Here is a 14412-nt window from a genome sequence, read left to right as displayed (position 1 = left end):
GGATATGTAGCCAGGCACTATGTAGTTTTAAAAAGTCTTTTCTGTTGCGGGAGAGAGAGAGAGAGAGAGAGAGAGAGAGAGAGAGAGAGAGAGAGAGAGAGAATTAGAGGTCACCCAGAGGTGAGAGTTCTTCTGTCACTGAAAAACACACAGTGTAATAAATAATGGCATCATTAAAAACTGTCATTTTTGCAAAGTATGGTAATTGCTCCTCAGATCCCCTACACATCTCCCTGTGAACCTGCATCCGTGCGCCACACTGGAAACTGTCTTCTCCTCTGCCCGCCTCTAGCCGCTTATCTGTTCGTTACTGTCATGTGTGAGCGGGTTTCTGACACACCAGGTGTGTGGTGTCATTGGCCTGACGTCTGTTCCGAATGCAGACATTTACACTCGTGAGTATTAAAGCAATAGAGCTTTGTATGACAACGAAAAGCTAACTGCAGAAATGCAAAAAGCCTTCCGAGCACATCTTGGCTTGTTCGTGGGGGGAGAAACTCTAACTAATTAGCTCCAGCGCTTCTAATCCAAAGGAGCAGAAATAATTAAAGTAACTGCAGCAGCCTGTACCACGCAGCGGCAGCCCTGGCAGGGCGGCGTGTTAGAAGATCCTGATGTAACCCTGGGGAACTGGATACAGAAAACCTTTTCATTCTTTTTTCTTGTCCTTTTTTTTTTCCACAAAAATACATTACAGAAAAATTAAAATATTCGAATCACATTTTTAAATAGAAATGAAAATATATTAATTAAGAAAAGAAGGCAGATTTCTTCAGCTCATACCAACTTATGAGAAAATAACAGCAAAAAATTAGGGCACTTTATGTTAGAAAATGAATTTTTGAGGGCAAATTTGAAAAGTATCGCTTATCTGTTTAATTTTTATTAATTGTTATTATTATTCTTTTTGCAGTACCGGGGATTGGACCCACATGCACTCTGCCACTAGCTACAACCTGGCCCTTTTTATTTTTACTTCCAGTCAGAGTCTCACTAAGTAGCCCAGACAGGCCTGGGAATCTTCATTGTTCTGCTTCAAGTATCCAAGTAGCTGGATTGCTGGTGGGTACCGCCGTGCCCAGCCGGCAGTGGGCGTTGAGTCTAGGTGGGTCAGGCACTGCCCCTGCCTGGGTGGGAGTCCTCGATGCTGACGGCGGCCCCCGCAGAGGCGGTGTGAATGACTGTGTGCCGGTGGGGATCTGCCTTACAGAGTCCCCTGTGCCCACCAGCGTTGTGTCACCGTAACAGATATCTGAGATAATCAACTTACAAAAGGAACAGTCTCGTTTGGCCCACGTGGAGTTGTGCTCTGTGGTTGGTCGGCACCGTGGCTTTGGGGAGGGCGGCAGCACATCAGGGCAGCGAGCTTGTGGGTGGACAGCACTGCTTAGCCCATGGCAGGGCACAAAAACGAGGAAGAAATAAGTAAGGGTCTGGGGTCCCATTAGCTCCTTCAAGGGCACAGCGTGATGACCAGAAGACTCCTCATGAGGCTGCTCTTCTTAAAGGTTCAACTACCTCCCAGTAGTGTCCCCCTGGGGACTATGCCTTTGTCACACAGACCTTTCGGCACACTTAAGAACCAAACCGCGGCAGCCCCTGTGCACCTAATTCTAGGAGTCACTCGCGCTGGTGACCACAGTAGACCAGAGCTGCACACGCCCTGGGAGTATACAGACACCTCCAGAACACCCAAGCCTCTGTGTCTGCTCAAAGATGGGCAGATTCTTTCTCAGCATGTCCCATCCACGTGCTTAGTAGAGGACCCTGAAAGTGCATCTCTGGAAGGGAGGGGAAAGACATGTAAATCGAAGTCCAAAGGGAATGGCGGAATTGTTATGTTTTTCCCCAGTTGTTGATGAAGTTCACATAAAACGTCCTATGCAGACCTCTAGTGCAGGCCATATATGTACTGACTGTGTTAAATTCAACACCGTGTATAGAAGGCATATTTCTTTATATAGATGAGAAAGTGAAAAGCAGGAAGCATGTCTGAGTGTTCTGCTCAATAAGATCTAAGTCAGAATCTGTGGCTATTTCTCAGTTGTTATAAATGGGTTCTGACTTCATTTGCCACCAGGTCAAACACTTAGGTACATGTGCAAAAAAGCACTCAGATAACATTAGGCTGTCAAGATTAAGAGAAAGAAAAAATCAAAAGTACATAAGAAAAGCCAAGTGAAGGCTACAATCCTCTCTTTTCTTCCAGTCATCGTTCCGATACTGAGACAGCCCTTGGAGGTATCAATGGTTAGCCTTAAATTTATGCTAGGTCCCCTGAGAACATTTTCTTTCTTCATCTATAGCATAGAAGGTTCTGTTTGGATCATGCCAGGGTGGTAGGTAATAGCTTTGTGTGGTCTGAGATGATTTGTTTAGTGATGTTCTCCTCTCCCTCCTCCTGCGAGACAAAAATAAAAAACAAAAAAAGATGTCACAAACTGCATGGGACAAGGGGCAGGGGCTTGCAGGAGAGGATAGGGCAGTAGCAGGGGAGAACAACAGCACGAAAGGTGGCAGAGAGATCATTTTCTTTCCCTAATCCCCATCTGCGGCCACAACTGCCACAGACTCAGAATCTGTGTTCTTTTTTGTGCTTTGATTTAATCTCTCAACAAATGTTCAGTCGTGAATTTTTTTTCCCAGGCACATTTCTAAGCGCTGATTCACTTCTGCAAACTAAACCCAAAGACATAATCTGACCAGTCGCACTCCAGGACCTGATCTTGTCATAAACCCAGCAAAAAGGAGCTCTCCCCTCCTGCGCATCCCTCCCTGCCTCTTTCTCTCTCTCTTTTCTGTTTTTATTTTCTTTTAAACCTCCTTGCTTTTTTGTCCTAGTGTCTCAAGATTCTTATTTTATTTTTTAGATAGGGTCTTTCTGTGTATCCCAGGCTGGTCTTGAACTCTGAGATCGCCCTGCCTCAGTCTCCTGAGCACCGGAATTACAGGTGTGCACCACCACACCCAGCTCTTTATGAGTTATTTTTTATTATTTAAGTTTTCAAATGTACACCAGCACAAAGGCTAAAGAGGACACCACATGCTCATCTCCTGCTTTAAAAAAGTATCCACATATTTGTGAAAAGGGGTAAATTTAAATACTTAAACTTTGATGAGAGCACTTACATAAACCTTATTCTATTTAATTTGTCAGCAGTCTATTTAATTATTTAAGCTTTACTACACATTTCCTGCATTTTGTGAACTAAAAGAGACATCGATTGTATATTCTCATCACAAGCAACGTATGAAGTTCTAATTCCTTAGAAATCTAATCTCCCTTGGTACTGGAGATTGAACCCAGGACCTTTTCACTGAGGTGCATCCCTTGCTCTTTTGTTTATTTACTTATTTGATTTTTTGAGACAGGATCACACTAAATTGCTAAATTGCCTGGGCTGGACTTGAACTTTTGATATTCTTGCCTCGGCTTCCTCAGAATGATAGGTTCTTCTTATCTACTGTGTTTTTGTACCTAAACCTTCCCTGCTTCTTGTTATCCAGTGTCATTTATCTCCTTATCTGTAGCCAATAAAAACAATGTAAAGAAAATCTGCTTTTCTTCCTCAGCTGTCATTATAAAAAACACTCTTGGCTTCTCAGTTTGAAGGACACATTTTCTACTCTTTTCTAGCCCTGTTGCTGGTAGTTATGGGAACTCGGCCCAGGACCTGGTCCCTTTCTGGCTGATATCTGTAATGATTTGATGAAACTTTCTATTGCAGAAATAGCCTTTTTCTCAAGAGTTGTGGTTTAACAGATATGAGGGAAGAGGGCATAGGCTACATTAAATTCATCCGAATTGACTACATTTCAGTTTCATTAAGAAAGGAGGCAATTAAATGACCTAATAGTCCTTTCAGTCTTACATTGAAAGTCTTTTGTCTTTTCCTAATTTGTAGGTTTATACTCATCTGCAGAGTCACCAAATGAATTATGAGATTGATGAGAAAATATAAATGCCTGTGTCCCAAATTTGTAGATCCTAAATGCTTTTGCTTTTATACATGACCTGAGGTTCATCTTGCAGAAGCAGCTACTACTGACTCACAGTCTCTTCTTCCTGTTTATTAGCGCACTATTAGAATGTGTCCGGACCACGACAGTGAGCCAGAGCACCTTGCTTGGCAATAGCATGGAATTTTTTGAAGGCATCTAGGTTATTTCCAGAAATTCTACAAACACACACACACACACATACACACACAAGTTGTAAACTCATAGTTGTTGCCAGTAAACTATTAAAAATGGTGGGAATAGAAGCACCCCATTTTTATAAAGTATATGTGTTAATATAGATGCATACTTTTTAAAAAGTGGCATAATAAAAAACATGTTAACAGTTATTTTGGCTTTATTAATTTTTTTCATCTGATTTATGATGGCATATTTTTATCAGAAAATAAAAATAGAGGCTAAAATACAAAATTTCAACTGGAGAGGGAAATCCCCTCACACGGAATGATTTTAGTTTCTTTTTTTCCTTTTAAACTTTCATTTGATACAATATTCTAAGTTCTCAACACCATACTCTCTGGGTCCCAACAAGGTAGTGTGACAAATTTAGAAACTCAGGAAGCCAAGAGCTCTCAAAATCATCTTCAACCAGGAGCCAGTACTAAGAGAGGCACTGTGTTTCTCAACAGTAAGACTTATGAGGCTTAATCCAAGTGCACAGAGCAGATGGGGACTTTTTCCTTTCTTTTTGAGGACCCTGTTGTTCTGGGTACCTCCTCAACTCTCTTGGGTCCTTGTTGCTCACTTGGCTATGGTACCGAGTGTTTTTCCTACCAACCTGGCTTTCCTGGGGACTGTGAGTGGTGTGAATTAAGGACCAACAGGGTCATGAGCAGTAGGAGAGGGTTCTACCCTCCCATCCTGTAGTCATCTGACTCAAAATCCTGGCAACCACACGTGCAGAGAGCCCCTGGAGCATCTGGGTGCTTTTCTGCCCAAATCAAGAGCCAGCTTTCTGGAACAAGGACTCCTCACTGACTTGGAGTGAGTAACTATGGGAAGCACTGGCTTAACACTTCTTTTCCAAGCTTTGCTTTCTTTGGGGATAACATCCTATAAATTTGAGAGACCCCCCCCATTTAAATTGTTGATTTGGAAGGAGGGATTAAGAAGACAAGTTTCTTGCTTTCATATGTGAGGAAAGGGACTCACCAACTTCTGTGAGTTTTATCTATAATATTTTTGAAACATTATATTTCAATTAATTATTTTTAAAAAACTGTTCATAGGATTTTTAAGAAAAAGAAGGTGTGGAGGCTGTGTTGAGGAATGATAGCTAAATTATAGTGGGAGGGACCTATGGTTGAAAGGTTCATTATGGGGCCTTAGAGGTGGAAAGTTAGAAAACAATTCAAAATATCAGCAGCATTCCTTACAACTAGAGAAAACGATCCTAAAATTCATATGGACTCAGAAGACACCCAGAATATCAAAAACAATCCTGGGTCACAGGAGCAAAGCAAGAAGCATCACAATCCCAGATTTGAAGTTCTATCACAAAGCTACTGCTACAAAAACAAACATGTAGATGAGTGGAACAGAATGGAGGATACAGAAACAACCCCAGGCACATTTAGCTACTCAGTCTCTGCAAAAGGAGTCGAAAAGATAGGTTGGAGGAAAGACAGTCTCTTTAATAAATGGTGCTGGGAAAAATAGCTATCCACATGCAGAAGATTAAATCTAGACCCATATCTCTCACTATGCATTAAACAAATCAAAATGGATCAAAGATGTAAATATTAAAGCAGAAACAATCTGGTAGAAGTTAGAAGAGGCAAAACTCTTGAAGACGTAAATGTAAGCAGGGACTTTCTGAACATTGCTGCCACCTCATCTGAGACCCTTGCTGCACAGTGGATCATCCCCTATTACTTGACCCAGCTCCCCAAAACCTGTCCCCACACCACTCTGCACTCTGAGCCCTGTGCTTGCTCTGTGCCCACGGCCACAGTCTTCCGTGGCGGAAAGCTTGAGAATGAACACTTACACTCAGATGTTCAACCTCAATTTGAAGAGTCAATTCCTGTGCGTCCCTCGAGCTCATCTACAAAGCAAATCCATGTGACTTTTTCCTTCCTCCAGGCAGGCAGGAGTCTGCGCCCAGGAGTCTGGGCATCATGGCATCCTCCTGCTGCTGCCCCCAGTTAGTTCTTATCCATGATTACTGATAGGTATAAGGCGCTCAGAAGTATCTGAGATATTTTGAGATCCAGCTTGCCACTTTTGAGGCTCTCTGCAGGCATCAAATGTACCTTCTGGTTGTGATATCTCTTCTGTCTAGTTCAGCATTCTCATTCAGGATGAAATTTCCAGTTATCGTTTTGGATTGTGGCATGATTTCAAAACAGACTCTTTAAAAGGGAACTACATTGCCTTGGTGGGTGATGCATTATGCCAGGGGCATATTATTTGTTGGGCTTGCCAGTCGAGAGGCAGGTTCCTAAGAGCCTGGACACAGGTTTGACATATCTTGATAGGTGTGAGTGGTAAAGGAACATACTATTGGGGTCTGGGGAATGTGGCATCAACTGAGGATGGCAGATGTGGGTAAACAGCATTGGGAAAGGCCATGACTAGGATAGAATGTGACATGTTGGAAGCATGACTGTCAGAGAGAAAGGAGAGAGCATGGAAAAACAGGCAGGTGATGTCAAGGAGAACTCAGAGCTGTGGTCGGCTATGGTGCTGACCTCCCAGGTGATGTATACCTTTTCTCTTTAAAGATGAAGGAATAGGTCAGAATTATGAGGTGTGAGACTTGGATTACATGCTTTGGCTTCACAACCCTCATTGAGCTTCTTTCTTTTTAAAGTAATAATTAGGTTTGGGTTTGGAAGTGACTCTCAAATCTTGCTGGGTTCTCCATGTTTCCTTTTGTATAAGTTGGGGTTTGAATGCAGAGCTATGCCTGGGAATGATGCCTAGAAGAGAAAGCAAATAGGCCAATTTTGGTGCAACAAAAATGCCTAAAGTCTTGATGTATTTATTGTGCATTTTCTCCTTTCTTCTTTGATCTGCATGCCCACTTGTCATGAGGCCGATGACATCACCATGGCAATAGGAAGTGGTTAGTCCAGGCTCTCAGCTCTGGGCTGAGGGTTCTGGGAACAATCCTGGCCCCATCACAGACTCCTCTGACCTGTAAAAATTCTGTTGATCTTCTTACTGTGATTCTCACAAGATTTGGGAGGAGGCATGAGGTAATGTCTACTTAGACCTTTGAGCTTCTCGGAATAACAGCAATTACAGTAATATCAGTAATATGATTTCCTAATGCATTCATTTGTGTTGTAGTGGAATAAATCCCACTTACTTCAATTTCTGTAGGTGCCCCAAGGATGTTTGACTATCTTAATATTGAGATCTGGGGCAAGACTAGAACCCCAAAGAATGCTCAGTCAACTGAGCCAGCGACACATCTCTGAGGTTAGACAAAGAGGCCATGAGAGGAAGGACTGGGAGCTACCTCTGGGGTACTAATAGGAAGGGCGTCATAATTAGCTCGAGAGAATTTGTGACAAACTTTAAATCATGTTGCTTTTCTAAGGATCGATGTCCTAATATTTAAAAAATAGGAGTATTTGAGTTTGGCCATGTGCCCATTGGATGAATTGTTTGCAACAGTGATCCTGTGGTTTTTGTCTATGGTGGACTCTTTGACACAGCTTCTATCCAAATTTAACTCATTATGTTCCTTTATTGGTTCCATTATTGGTCAACCAATACCTAGGTGTTTACAACTTGCTTCTGATTCTGATATCAGCATTTTATACAAATTCCGACAAATATTTAGATTCATTTGTAAAATACCTAGTAGGTTATTAAATAGTGCTTTATCTTTGCTATGCACAAAGAGGAATAAGTCTTTTTAAGTTAAAACAGTCATGACCAGCCTAATCTTTTATTTAGCCCGTGGAGCAGAATTATAATGAAGTTGCCTTTCTAGTTAGCCCTAGAAAGAGAGGCTAAAGCAAATGATGGAAAATGAGGGAAGAGCCATGAGTGTCCACTCTGAAATATTATGAAGATCCTAATTTAGATTATCTGTATTGGAAAGCTTTGCTATGGAATTTTCTAAAATTAGTTGGTTCTTTGGAGGCTTCAAAAGGATGTCAGCATTTCATAAAGGAACTTTAACATATTGAGTTTAACGAGAAAAACAGCATGTGTTCACTTTCAAAGAGGTGACTTTTTTGGTACCGGGGATCGAACTCTGGTCCTTGTGCCTGCAAGGCAGGCAGCGGAACCGCTGAGCTAAATCCCCAGCCCCAAGGTGACTCTTTTATAACTTTTTAAGAGCAGTTACTGTAGTTTGTATTTTGAGAGATATTAACACTAATTGTATCTTTTTTCTGAGCAAGGAAATTATTGAGTTTCATTTATTAAATAATAGAATATAATGCAGAGTGATTACATCCTGCTACCCAAAATGTGACATGAAAATGAATAAGCCCTTACCAAATTGTATGTTTATTTGATTTCACAGCATGCCAGGCATACATGAGAAAAGTCACATAGTTGCTTAAATTAATAATGATGTCTTATATAAGGAAATGACAATCGAATTCTGTGCAACTGCTCCTTAGAATAACATGATCTTTTACTAAAAATATTTATGACTCAGAGATAAAGTTCAAATGAAGTTAAATTGTAGATAATCTTAATAAAATCTCATTTCATCTTCCTTACAACTTACTGGTGGTTTAAAAGAACATTTTAAGATGTTAAATGTAGTTTTTATGTTTATGTTCTCATGTAAAACTTTATGATAAATTTATGATTTTTTCCATTGTATATGAATACAGATATACTTGAAAAGGGTTGAAAAATTCCCCCTTTATTGATCTATTGCAAGCTGAATTACAATGTTTTATTTGAACTTGTTTCAGGATCGAAGCAAACGCTTGGAGAAGGTTCACGTGGTTATTGGACCTAAATCATGCGAGTTGGATGCTCTCATTTCTGCCTTTACATATGCTTACTTTCTAGATAAGGTGAGGGGAAATGATTATGTTTTCTATACTGGGATTGTGTAACTTAAGAAAAAAGATAGCTATCAACTTAAGTTTTATTGTTGCAGGGAATAAAGCATCGTGAGCCATTAATTAACAAATATTTATTAAGTACCTACTATGTCTATATTGCATTGTTCTAGTTACTCCTTACTGACTCTCTTCATAAAATCTTGTTTCAATAAGGGTAAATGTTTTAAAATAAGAATTTAAACTGTTTATCATAGGTAATTACTTTTATGGTAATCGAGGGAACTAACAAAATTAAAGTCAGAATTTCTTATTTTCCTTCATTATCCTTGGATAGATTTACCCTTGGAATAGGAAAATACATGCAGAATAACTAGTGCAAACATTACATGGCATACAGAGTATAGAGTCTGAAATTTTCAAAGACAGAGGTATTACATGTCAGATCTACATTGCACAAGTACTTGTTTGATCTTGCCTTTTAGTCCTGACACTAAGATCCTTTTCACTTAGTGATAATCTGCCTTGAGTGAACTACTTCTACCCATGAAGAACAGATACACCTATACAAGTGTAAAACAGCTTCAATAAATTGTTTTTAAATTTTTCCCCCACAAAGTTCATCAGCCCATATCATAAGCTTTCTTGCCTTAAAAATCTAAAAATGTATATTATAAATCTTTGTGTGATATTTTCAAAACTTTCACACAATTTTTAATTTTCCAGAGCCTGGTTTGTTTTATTTCATTTTTTCTTTATCTTTGGCCCCCGATAGTATGCTTAGCTGATCTAGAGCCATTTAAATTCACATGCAAGCTAGTCTTCCAGAATGAGCTGTGGGTGGCAAGAACTGCTTTAAGGCAGCAGCTGACAAAAATGATGGGTAAAATATTCTGATCTCTACATGTGGGCTTTTTATCAGATTTATCTTAAAATCTGTTGAACTTTACAAGGCATATTAATTGGTATGAGGAGATAAATATGCCTGTGTTGAGACGTGCACATTAAGCATTACTCTTAACTGGGTTTTTTGACTCCTAAAATCTTTTTTGTTTGTCCAGCGAACACAGAGTTAACTAAACTCGATTGATATTTAGACTAATAGGGGCATAGAATTGGAAAGAAATTATATAATAATACCAAAACCACCAACAGCTGTGTCTTGCATGAATATAATGACACACAACAAAAGAAGTAGGGGAAGCAACTGTGAGAGATGAAATAAGTAGAGAAAAACAGACGCACGGATCTTCCTTTTTTTCTTTGAAGCCTTGTCATTAAGCACGGAAACAAATGTGGAATGACTGAGGAGTCACTTACTGGGAATTTTGCTGTCTTTTGTGCCTCCATTCACTGGGCTCTGCCCCCTACAAGTGGTCTGCGTCCCATTTAAATTTTTCCTGAGAACCCGGTTTCTCCCTCTCAGAGTATTGACACGCGGGATAAGTACAGGGCTTCGCAGGCTTGCATGTCTGACCCAGTTGAAATCATTTCGTACTCTGATAAGCGAGCCCCATTCTCAGGAGAAACCTGAGGACTTGGCTTCCTCCAAGTCATGTGGCAGAGACCGGGGCACATAGATCTTCGGACTCCGACTTCAAAACAGGTCCTTTAAGGCCACGTGCTCTCAACTCCTGAGTTGATTCCTCTCCCTGAGTCGTTATCGGGAGATAGGACCCTCACTGATTTAGGAAAAATAGCTTAGCATCCACACATCGCTAATGATTATTATGGGACTGTGATTCCTAGCAGTCTCCCAGGTGAGAGGAAAACCACGTGGTGGAAGCAGCTTTGTGCTTCATTTTCTGAAGCGGTGGCTGGTTCATTTATTCCACTCAACAAATACAAAATATTTACTAAGCGCCAACCTGAGCAAAGCAGTCCCAGAGGCCTGGCTTCTTTGTGACACCGAGAGGAGATGAATGACAAAGATGTTGAACTGTAGTAAGCACCACGCTTGTGGCAGACCTGGTGACTAAAGGAGAAGCCCATTTGCTTTATATAGAAACTCGATGTTACCAAACCCTGCATTTTTTCAAAAGTAGTCATTTTGGAGTTTATTATTATCTACTTATAGTAATTTTTAAAAGCGTCTTTCTTCTTAAAAATTCCTGTGTAAACATGAGTTTATTATTGTGTATTTGGAATTCTTTATCTCCTACCCATCTCCTATTTCTGCCACTTACTGCACATTTTTTTCTAGGAGGTTCTTGAACATGAGCTTTTTAAAATTGTACAAGAAATCAGTGGCAATCACTACCTGTTAGTTTGTGGGCCAAATCTAGCTCCTAAATGCATTTTCAGTGTCCTACATTGTAGTTTGTGTTTCTGAAACTTGACTGTAAAAGTTCAACATCACAGGTAATACCTCGAAATCTGGATTTTCGTAGTAAGGGGAACATTGGATTGCAGCAGGTTTACATTTTTACAAGTGAGCGACAGGCTGGATCCATTTAGATGTGGAGTTAGGTGCCTTCCCGTGTCCCCATAGTCCCCACTTGGTCGGCCTCAGTCATTCTAATTTTCTGTGGTCCCATAAACACATGTGAGGGTGTTACCCCTAAACATGAATGCGATGGAGAGACTGAGATTCAGTATTAGCGTTACAGGTAAAAGAAAAACCACTTGATTGGTTTTGTCATTGTTTTTGTTGCTGCTGTTACTGTTTTGTTTTATTATGGAGGTGCTGACGTGAGACAAGTAAGCTTGAGAAGTCTCAAGAAGTTAGAAAACATCAAGGGTCTCTGCTGGTGCACAATCCTCAACTAATTGGGTTCAGGAAAATCTGGTGGTGAACTGCTTAGTGCAGCCAAAGGACTCGCATTCCCTTTACCAGTCACCCTCAGTCAGCCAGAAAGGTAGTCAGTTGTCTCTTCCCTCCAGCTCTTTAGAATGACTCCATCCAATTTTCTCTTGGTAGGTCAGCCCACCTGGGGTTCTGTGTTTACCAGTGCTGAATATCCCACGGACTGAATTCAGCTACTTCACTGAGACCAGGTTTATATTAGAAGCGCTGAATATCTCTGAATCCTTCCACATATTTCGAGATGAAGTTAATCTGCATCAGCTCAATGATGAAGGGAAGTTATCTATAACACTTGTTGGTAGCAACGTCCTGGCAAGGTAAGAGTCACTGTGAAGCTTTGGCAGTTTGGCCCCTTAGTGGAGGGTCTTCTGGGCAGTTGTCACTTTGTTCAGGATTGTTGCGCTTTAGGGAGATGTATTAAAAGCAGAGGATGTTCAGAGGAAAGGAAATTTATTTTCTTCATTTGAAACAAAATTGGGCTGTGCCAATTGTCTGTTTCTACTTTTGCATTTAAAATACAGCATTCTTAAGTGGAAAGTTTTTGCAAAATTAACCAAAATTATAATTTAAAACATTTTTGTATAGCAATACAATAATTCTATGGATTAATGCTGAAAATAGGAAATGCAAATGGAAATCAAACACTAGATAAAATTCAAAATTTCTTAAAAGAGAAATCTCCATAGTGAAATGGAAATATATGTAGAGCTGGACCATGAGAATCATTTGGTGATTGGTTTGTGCACTCATGTTATTTTAGGGTCACTTTATGAAACTTGTTGTAGTTCAAGCTCCTTATTTTATGGACAGGAAACCAGAAGCCAGGTGTTACACATGATTTGCCCTTATGTAGTTAATGAAAGATTTCAAATTAGAACTGGGATCTTCTGTATCCTTCAATAAGTGCTGAAGAGTGTTAACTGGGGCAGGAATCTAAAGGTTAATCAAGAGGAATAAGACGAATCTGCCTTCAATGACCACACAAAGGTGTCCTTGGGTTAAGCTGTCTGCTAGTACTGCCTGAAGGGGACTCATGATTCACCTGCATGGTCTGAGCTGTTCCTTCTTTGCACAGTTTGCCAATTTGCTAATTGTTGATGACCTCCCCAGTGGACACTGACATTAGTGTCTATGAAATGAGAACTGTTTTATTTAATCATTTTAAATTGAACTTTGAAAATACATTTAGGCCACTGTGGAAATCAATATGGAGATACCTCAAAGAACTAGGACTAGAGGTTCCAGTTGACCCAGCCATCCCTCTGCTGGGTATCTTTCCAAAAGAATTAAAAGAACCATACCAGAGTGATATATGTGCATCCATGTTTATAGCGGCACAGTTTGTAATAGCTAAGACTTGGAAACAGCCCATTTGCCTATCAGTCGGAGACTGGAAAAAGAAGATGTGGTTTTTCTATAAAATGGAATACTACTCAGCCATAAAGAATGAGAAATTAGAGTCATTCATAGGAAAATTGATGCATATTGAGGCATACTGTTAAGTGAAATACATAAGTCACACATGTGTAAATACTGAATAGTTTCTCTGGTGTGAAAAACTATAATGGTACATAAGATCCTAATGGTATAATTGACAATGAGTAATAGGAAGAAAAGGGTTAAAGGTGTAGGAAAAGTAGGAAGGGTAGGGGAAAGGAAATAAGGGAAAAGAAAAAAATGAGAAAATAAAAAAATGGAAATAAAGTTTTAGTAAATAGGGAAGAGAGGAAGAGGTGAAGGAAGGGCAGGGGTATGGGGAAAAAATGAGAACCAAGATCTGTCATGTAAAGGCACAAGATCCCAATGACGAATGTAACTGTACTGTATACCTAAAATGTACCAATAAACTCAATGAGGAAAAAAAAAGAAAATACATTTAGGAATGAATACATTATATTTATATTATATTATACACTATATTTTTTACAATATATATTTAGATATGGTAACATTATAATATGACTTATACAATTCATTTAATTATATTTTTTGCAAATAGTCTGCCTATGTGGGGCTGCTTTTATCCCTATGCTATACGAAACAAAGGAAATTCTTTCCAATAATGTTTCCCGATCAGTCAACAAGTGGTTGGAAGTTATTGGTAGGTGTTTTGGACCGACTTCAGTTTTTATTTTTATTTTATTAGTCAGCTGTCTGTCACTGTAATGAAATACCCGACACAGGAAGTAAAAAGAGATTTATTTTGGCTCATTTGTTCTGGAGTTTGAAGCTTGGGATGTGGTGCGGGTGGCCTATCAGCAAGTGTGGAGCAAGAGGGTCACATCTCTTGCCAGAAGCAGAGAGGCTGAGAGGTCAGGGTCCCACAGTTCCCCTAGGGACACCCCCCATGCCCTAAGCACCTCCCACTGGGCTCCACCTCTTAAAGTGCCATTCCACCTCCCCACGCCTGCACCTTAGGGACCATGCTTTCATACGCAGACCTTTGGGAGAAGCTGAAGTCATGCCAGAGCAATAGCATTCATGTCCAGGATAATCATGCTGGACTACATTTATACATTAACTTTCCCAAACCAACTCATTCAAGTAGACATGGGCAAAGACAATGTAAAACAACTAAAGTTGTGAACTATGGAATGAGTG

At 40.0% G+C, this 14412-nt stretch overlaps 1 protein-coding gene across 8 annotated transcripts in view; it reads left to right on the top strand.

The window, feature by feature from the left end:
• Prune2 (prune homolog 2 with BCH domain) overlaps window positions 1–14412 on the top strand; it is a 243982-nt gene that overhangs the window by 30724 nt on the left and 198846 nt on the right. For all 8 annotated transcript variants that reach the window (XM_033757733.1, XM_033757728.1, XM_033757732.1 and 5 more), the window contains exons 2-3: window positions 8913–9017; window positions 11926–12128. In XM_033757733.1, the coding sequence (XP_033613624.1) occupies window positions 8913–9017; window positions 11926–12128 (308 nt within the window). The remainder of the gene's footprint in view (window positions 1–8912; window positions 9018–11925; window positions 12129–14412) is intronic.

The sequence above is a fragment of the Fukomys damarensis genome, unplaced genomic scaffold (genome assembly GCF_012274545.1).
Source record: "Fukomys damarensis isolate Sample0158 unplaced genomic scaffold, DMR_v1.0_HiC HiC_scaffold_31, whole genome shotgun sequence".
Taxonomy (NCBI): domain Eukaryota; kingdom Metazoa; phylum Chordata; class Mammalia; order Rodentia; family Bathyergidae; genus Fukomys; species Fukomys damarensis.
This window is presented reverse-complemented; position numbering and strand designations above follow the sequence as displayed.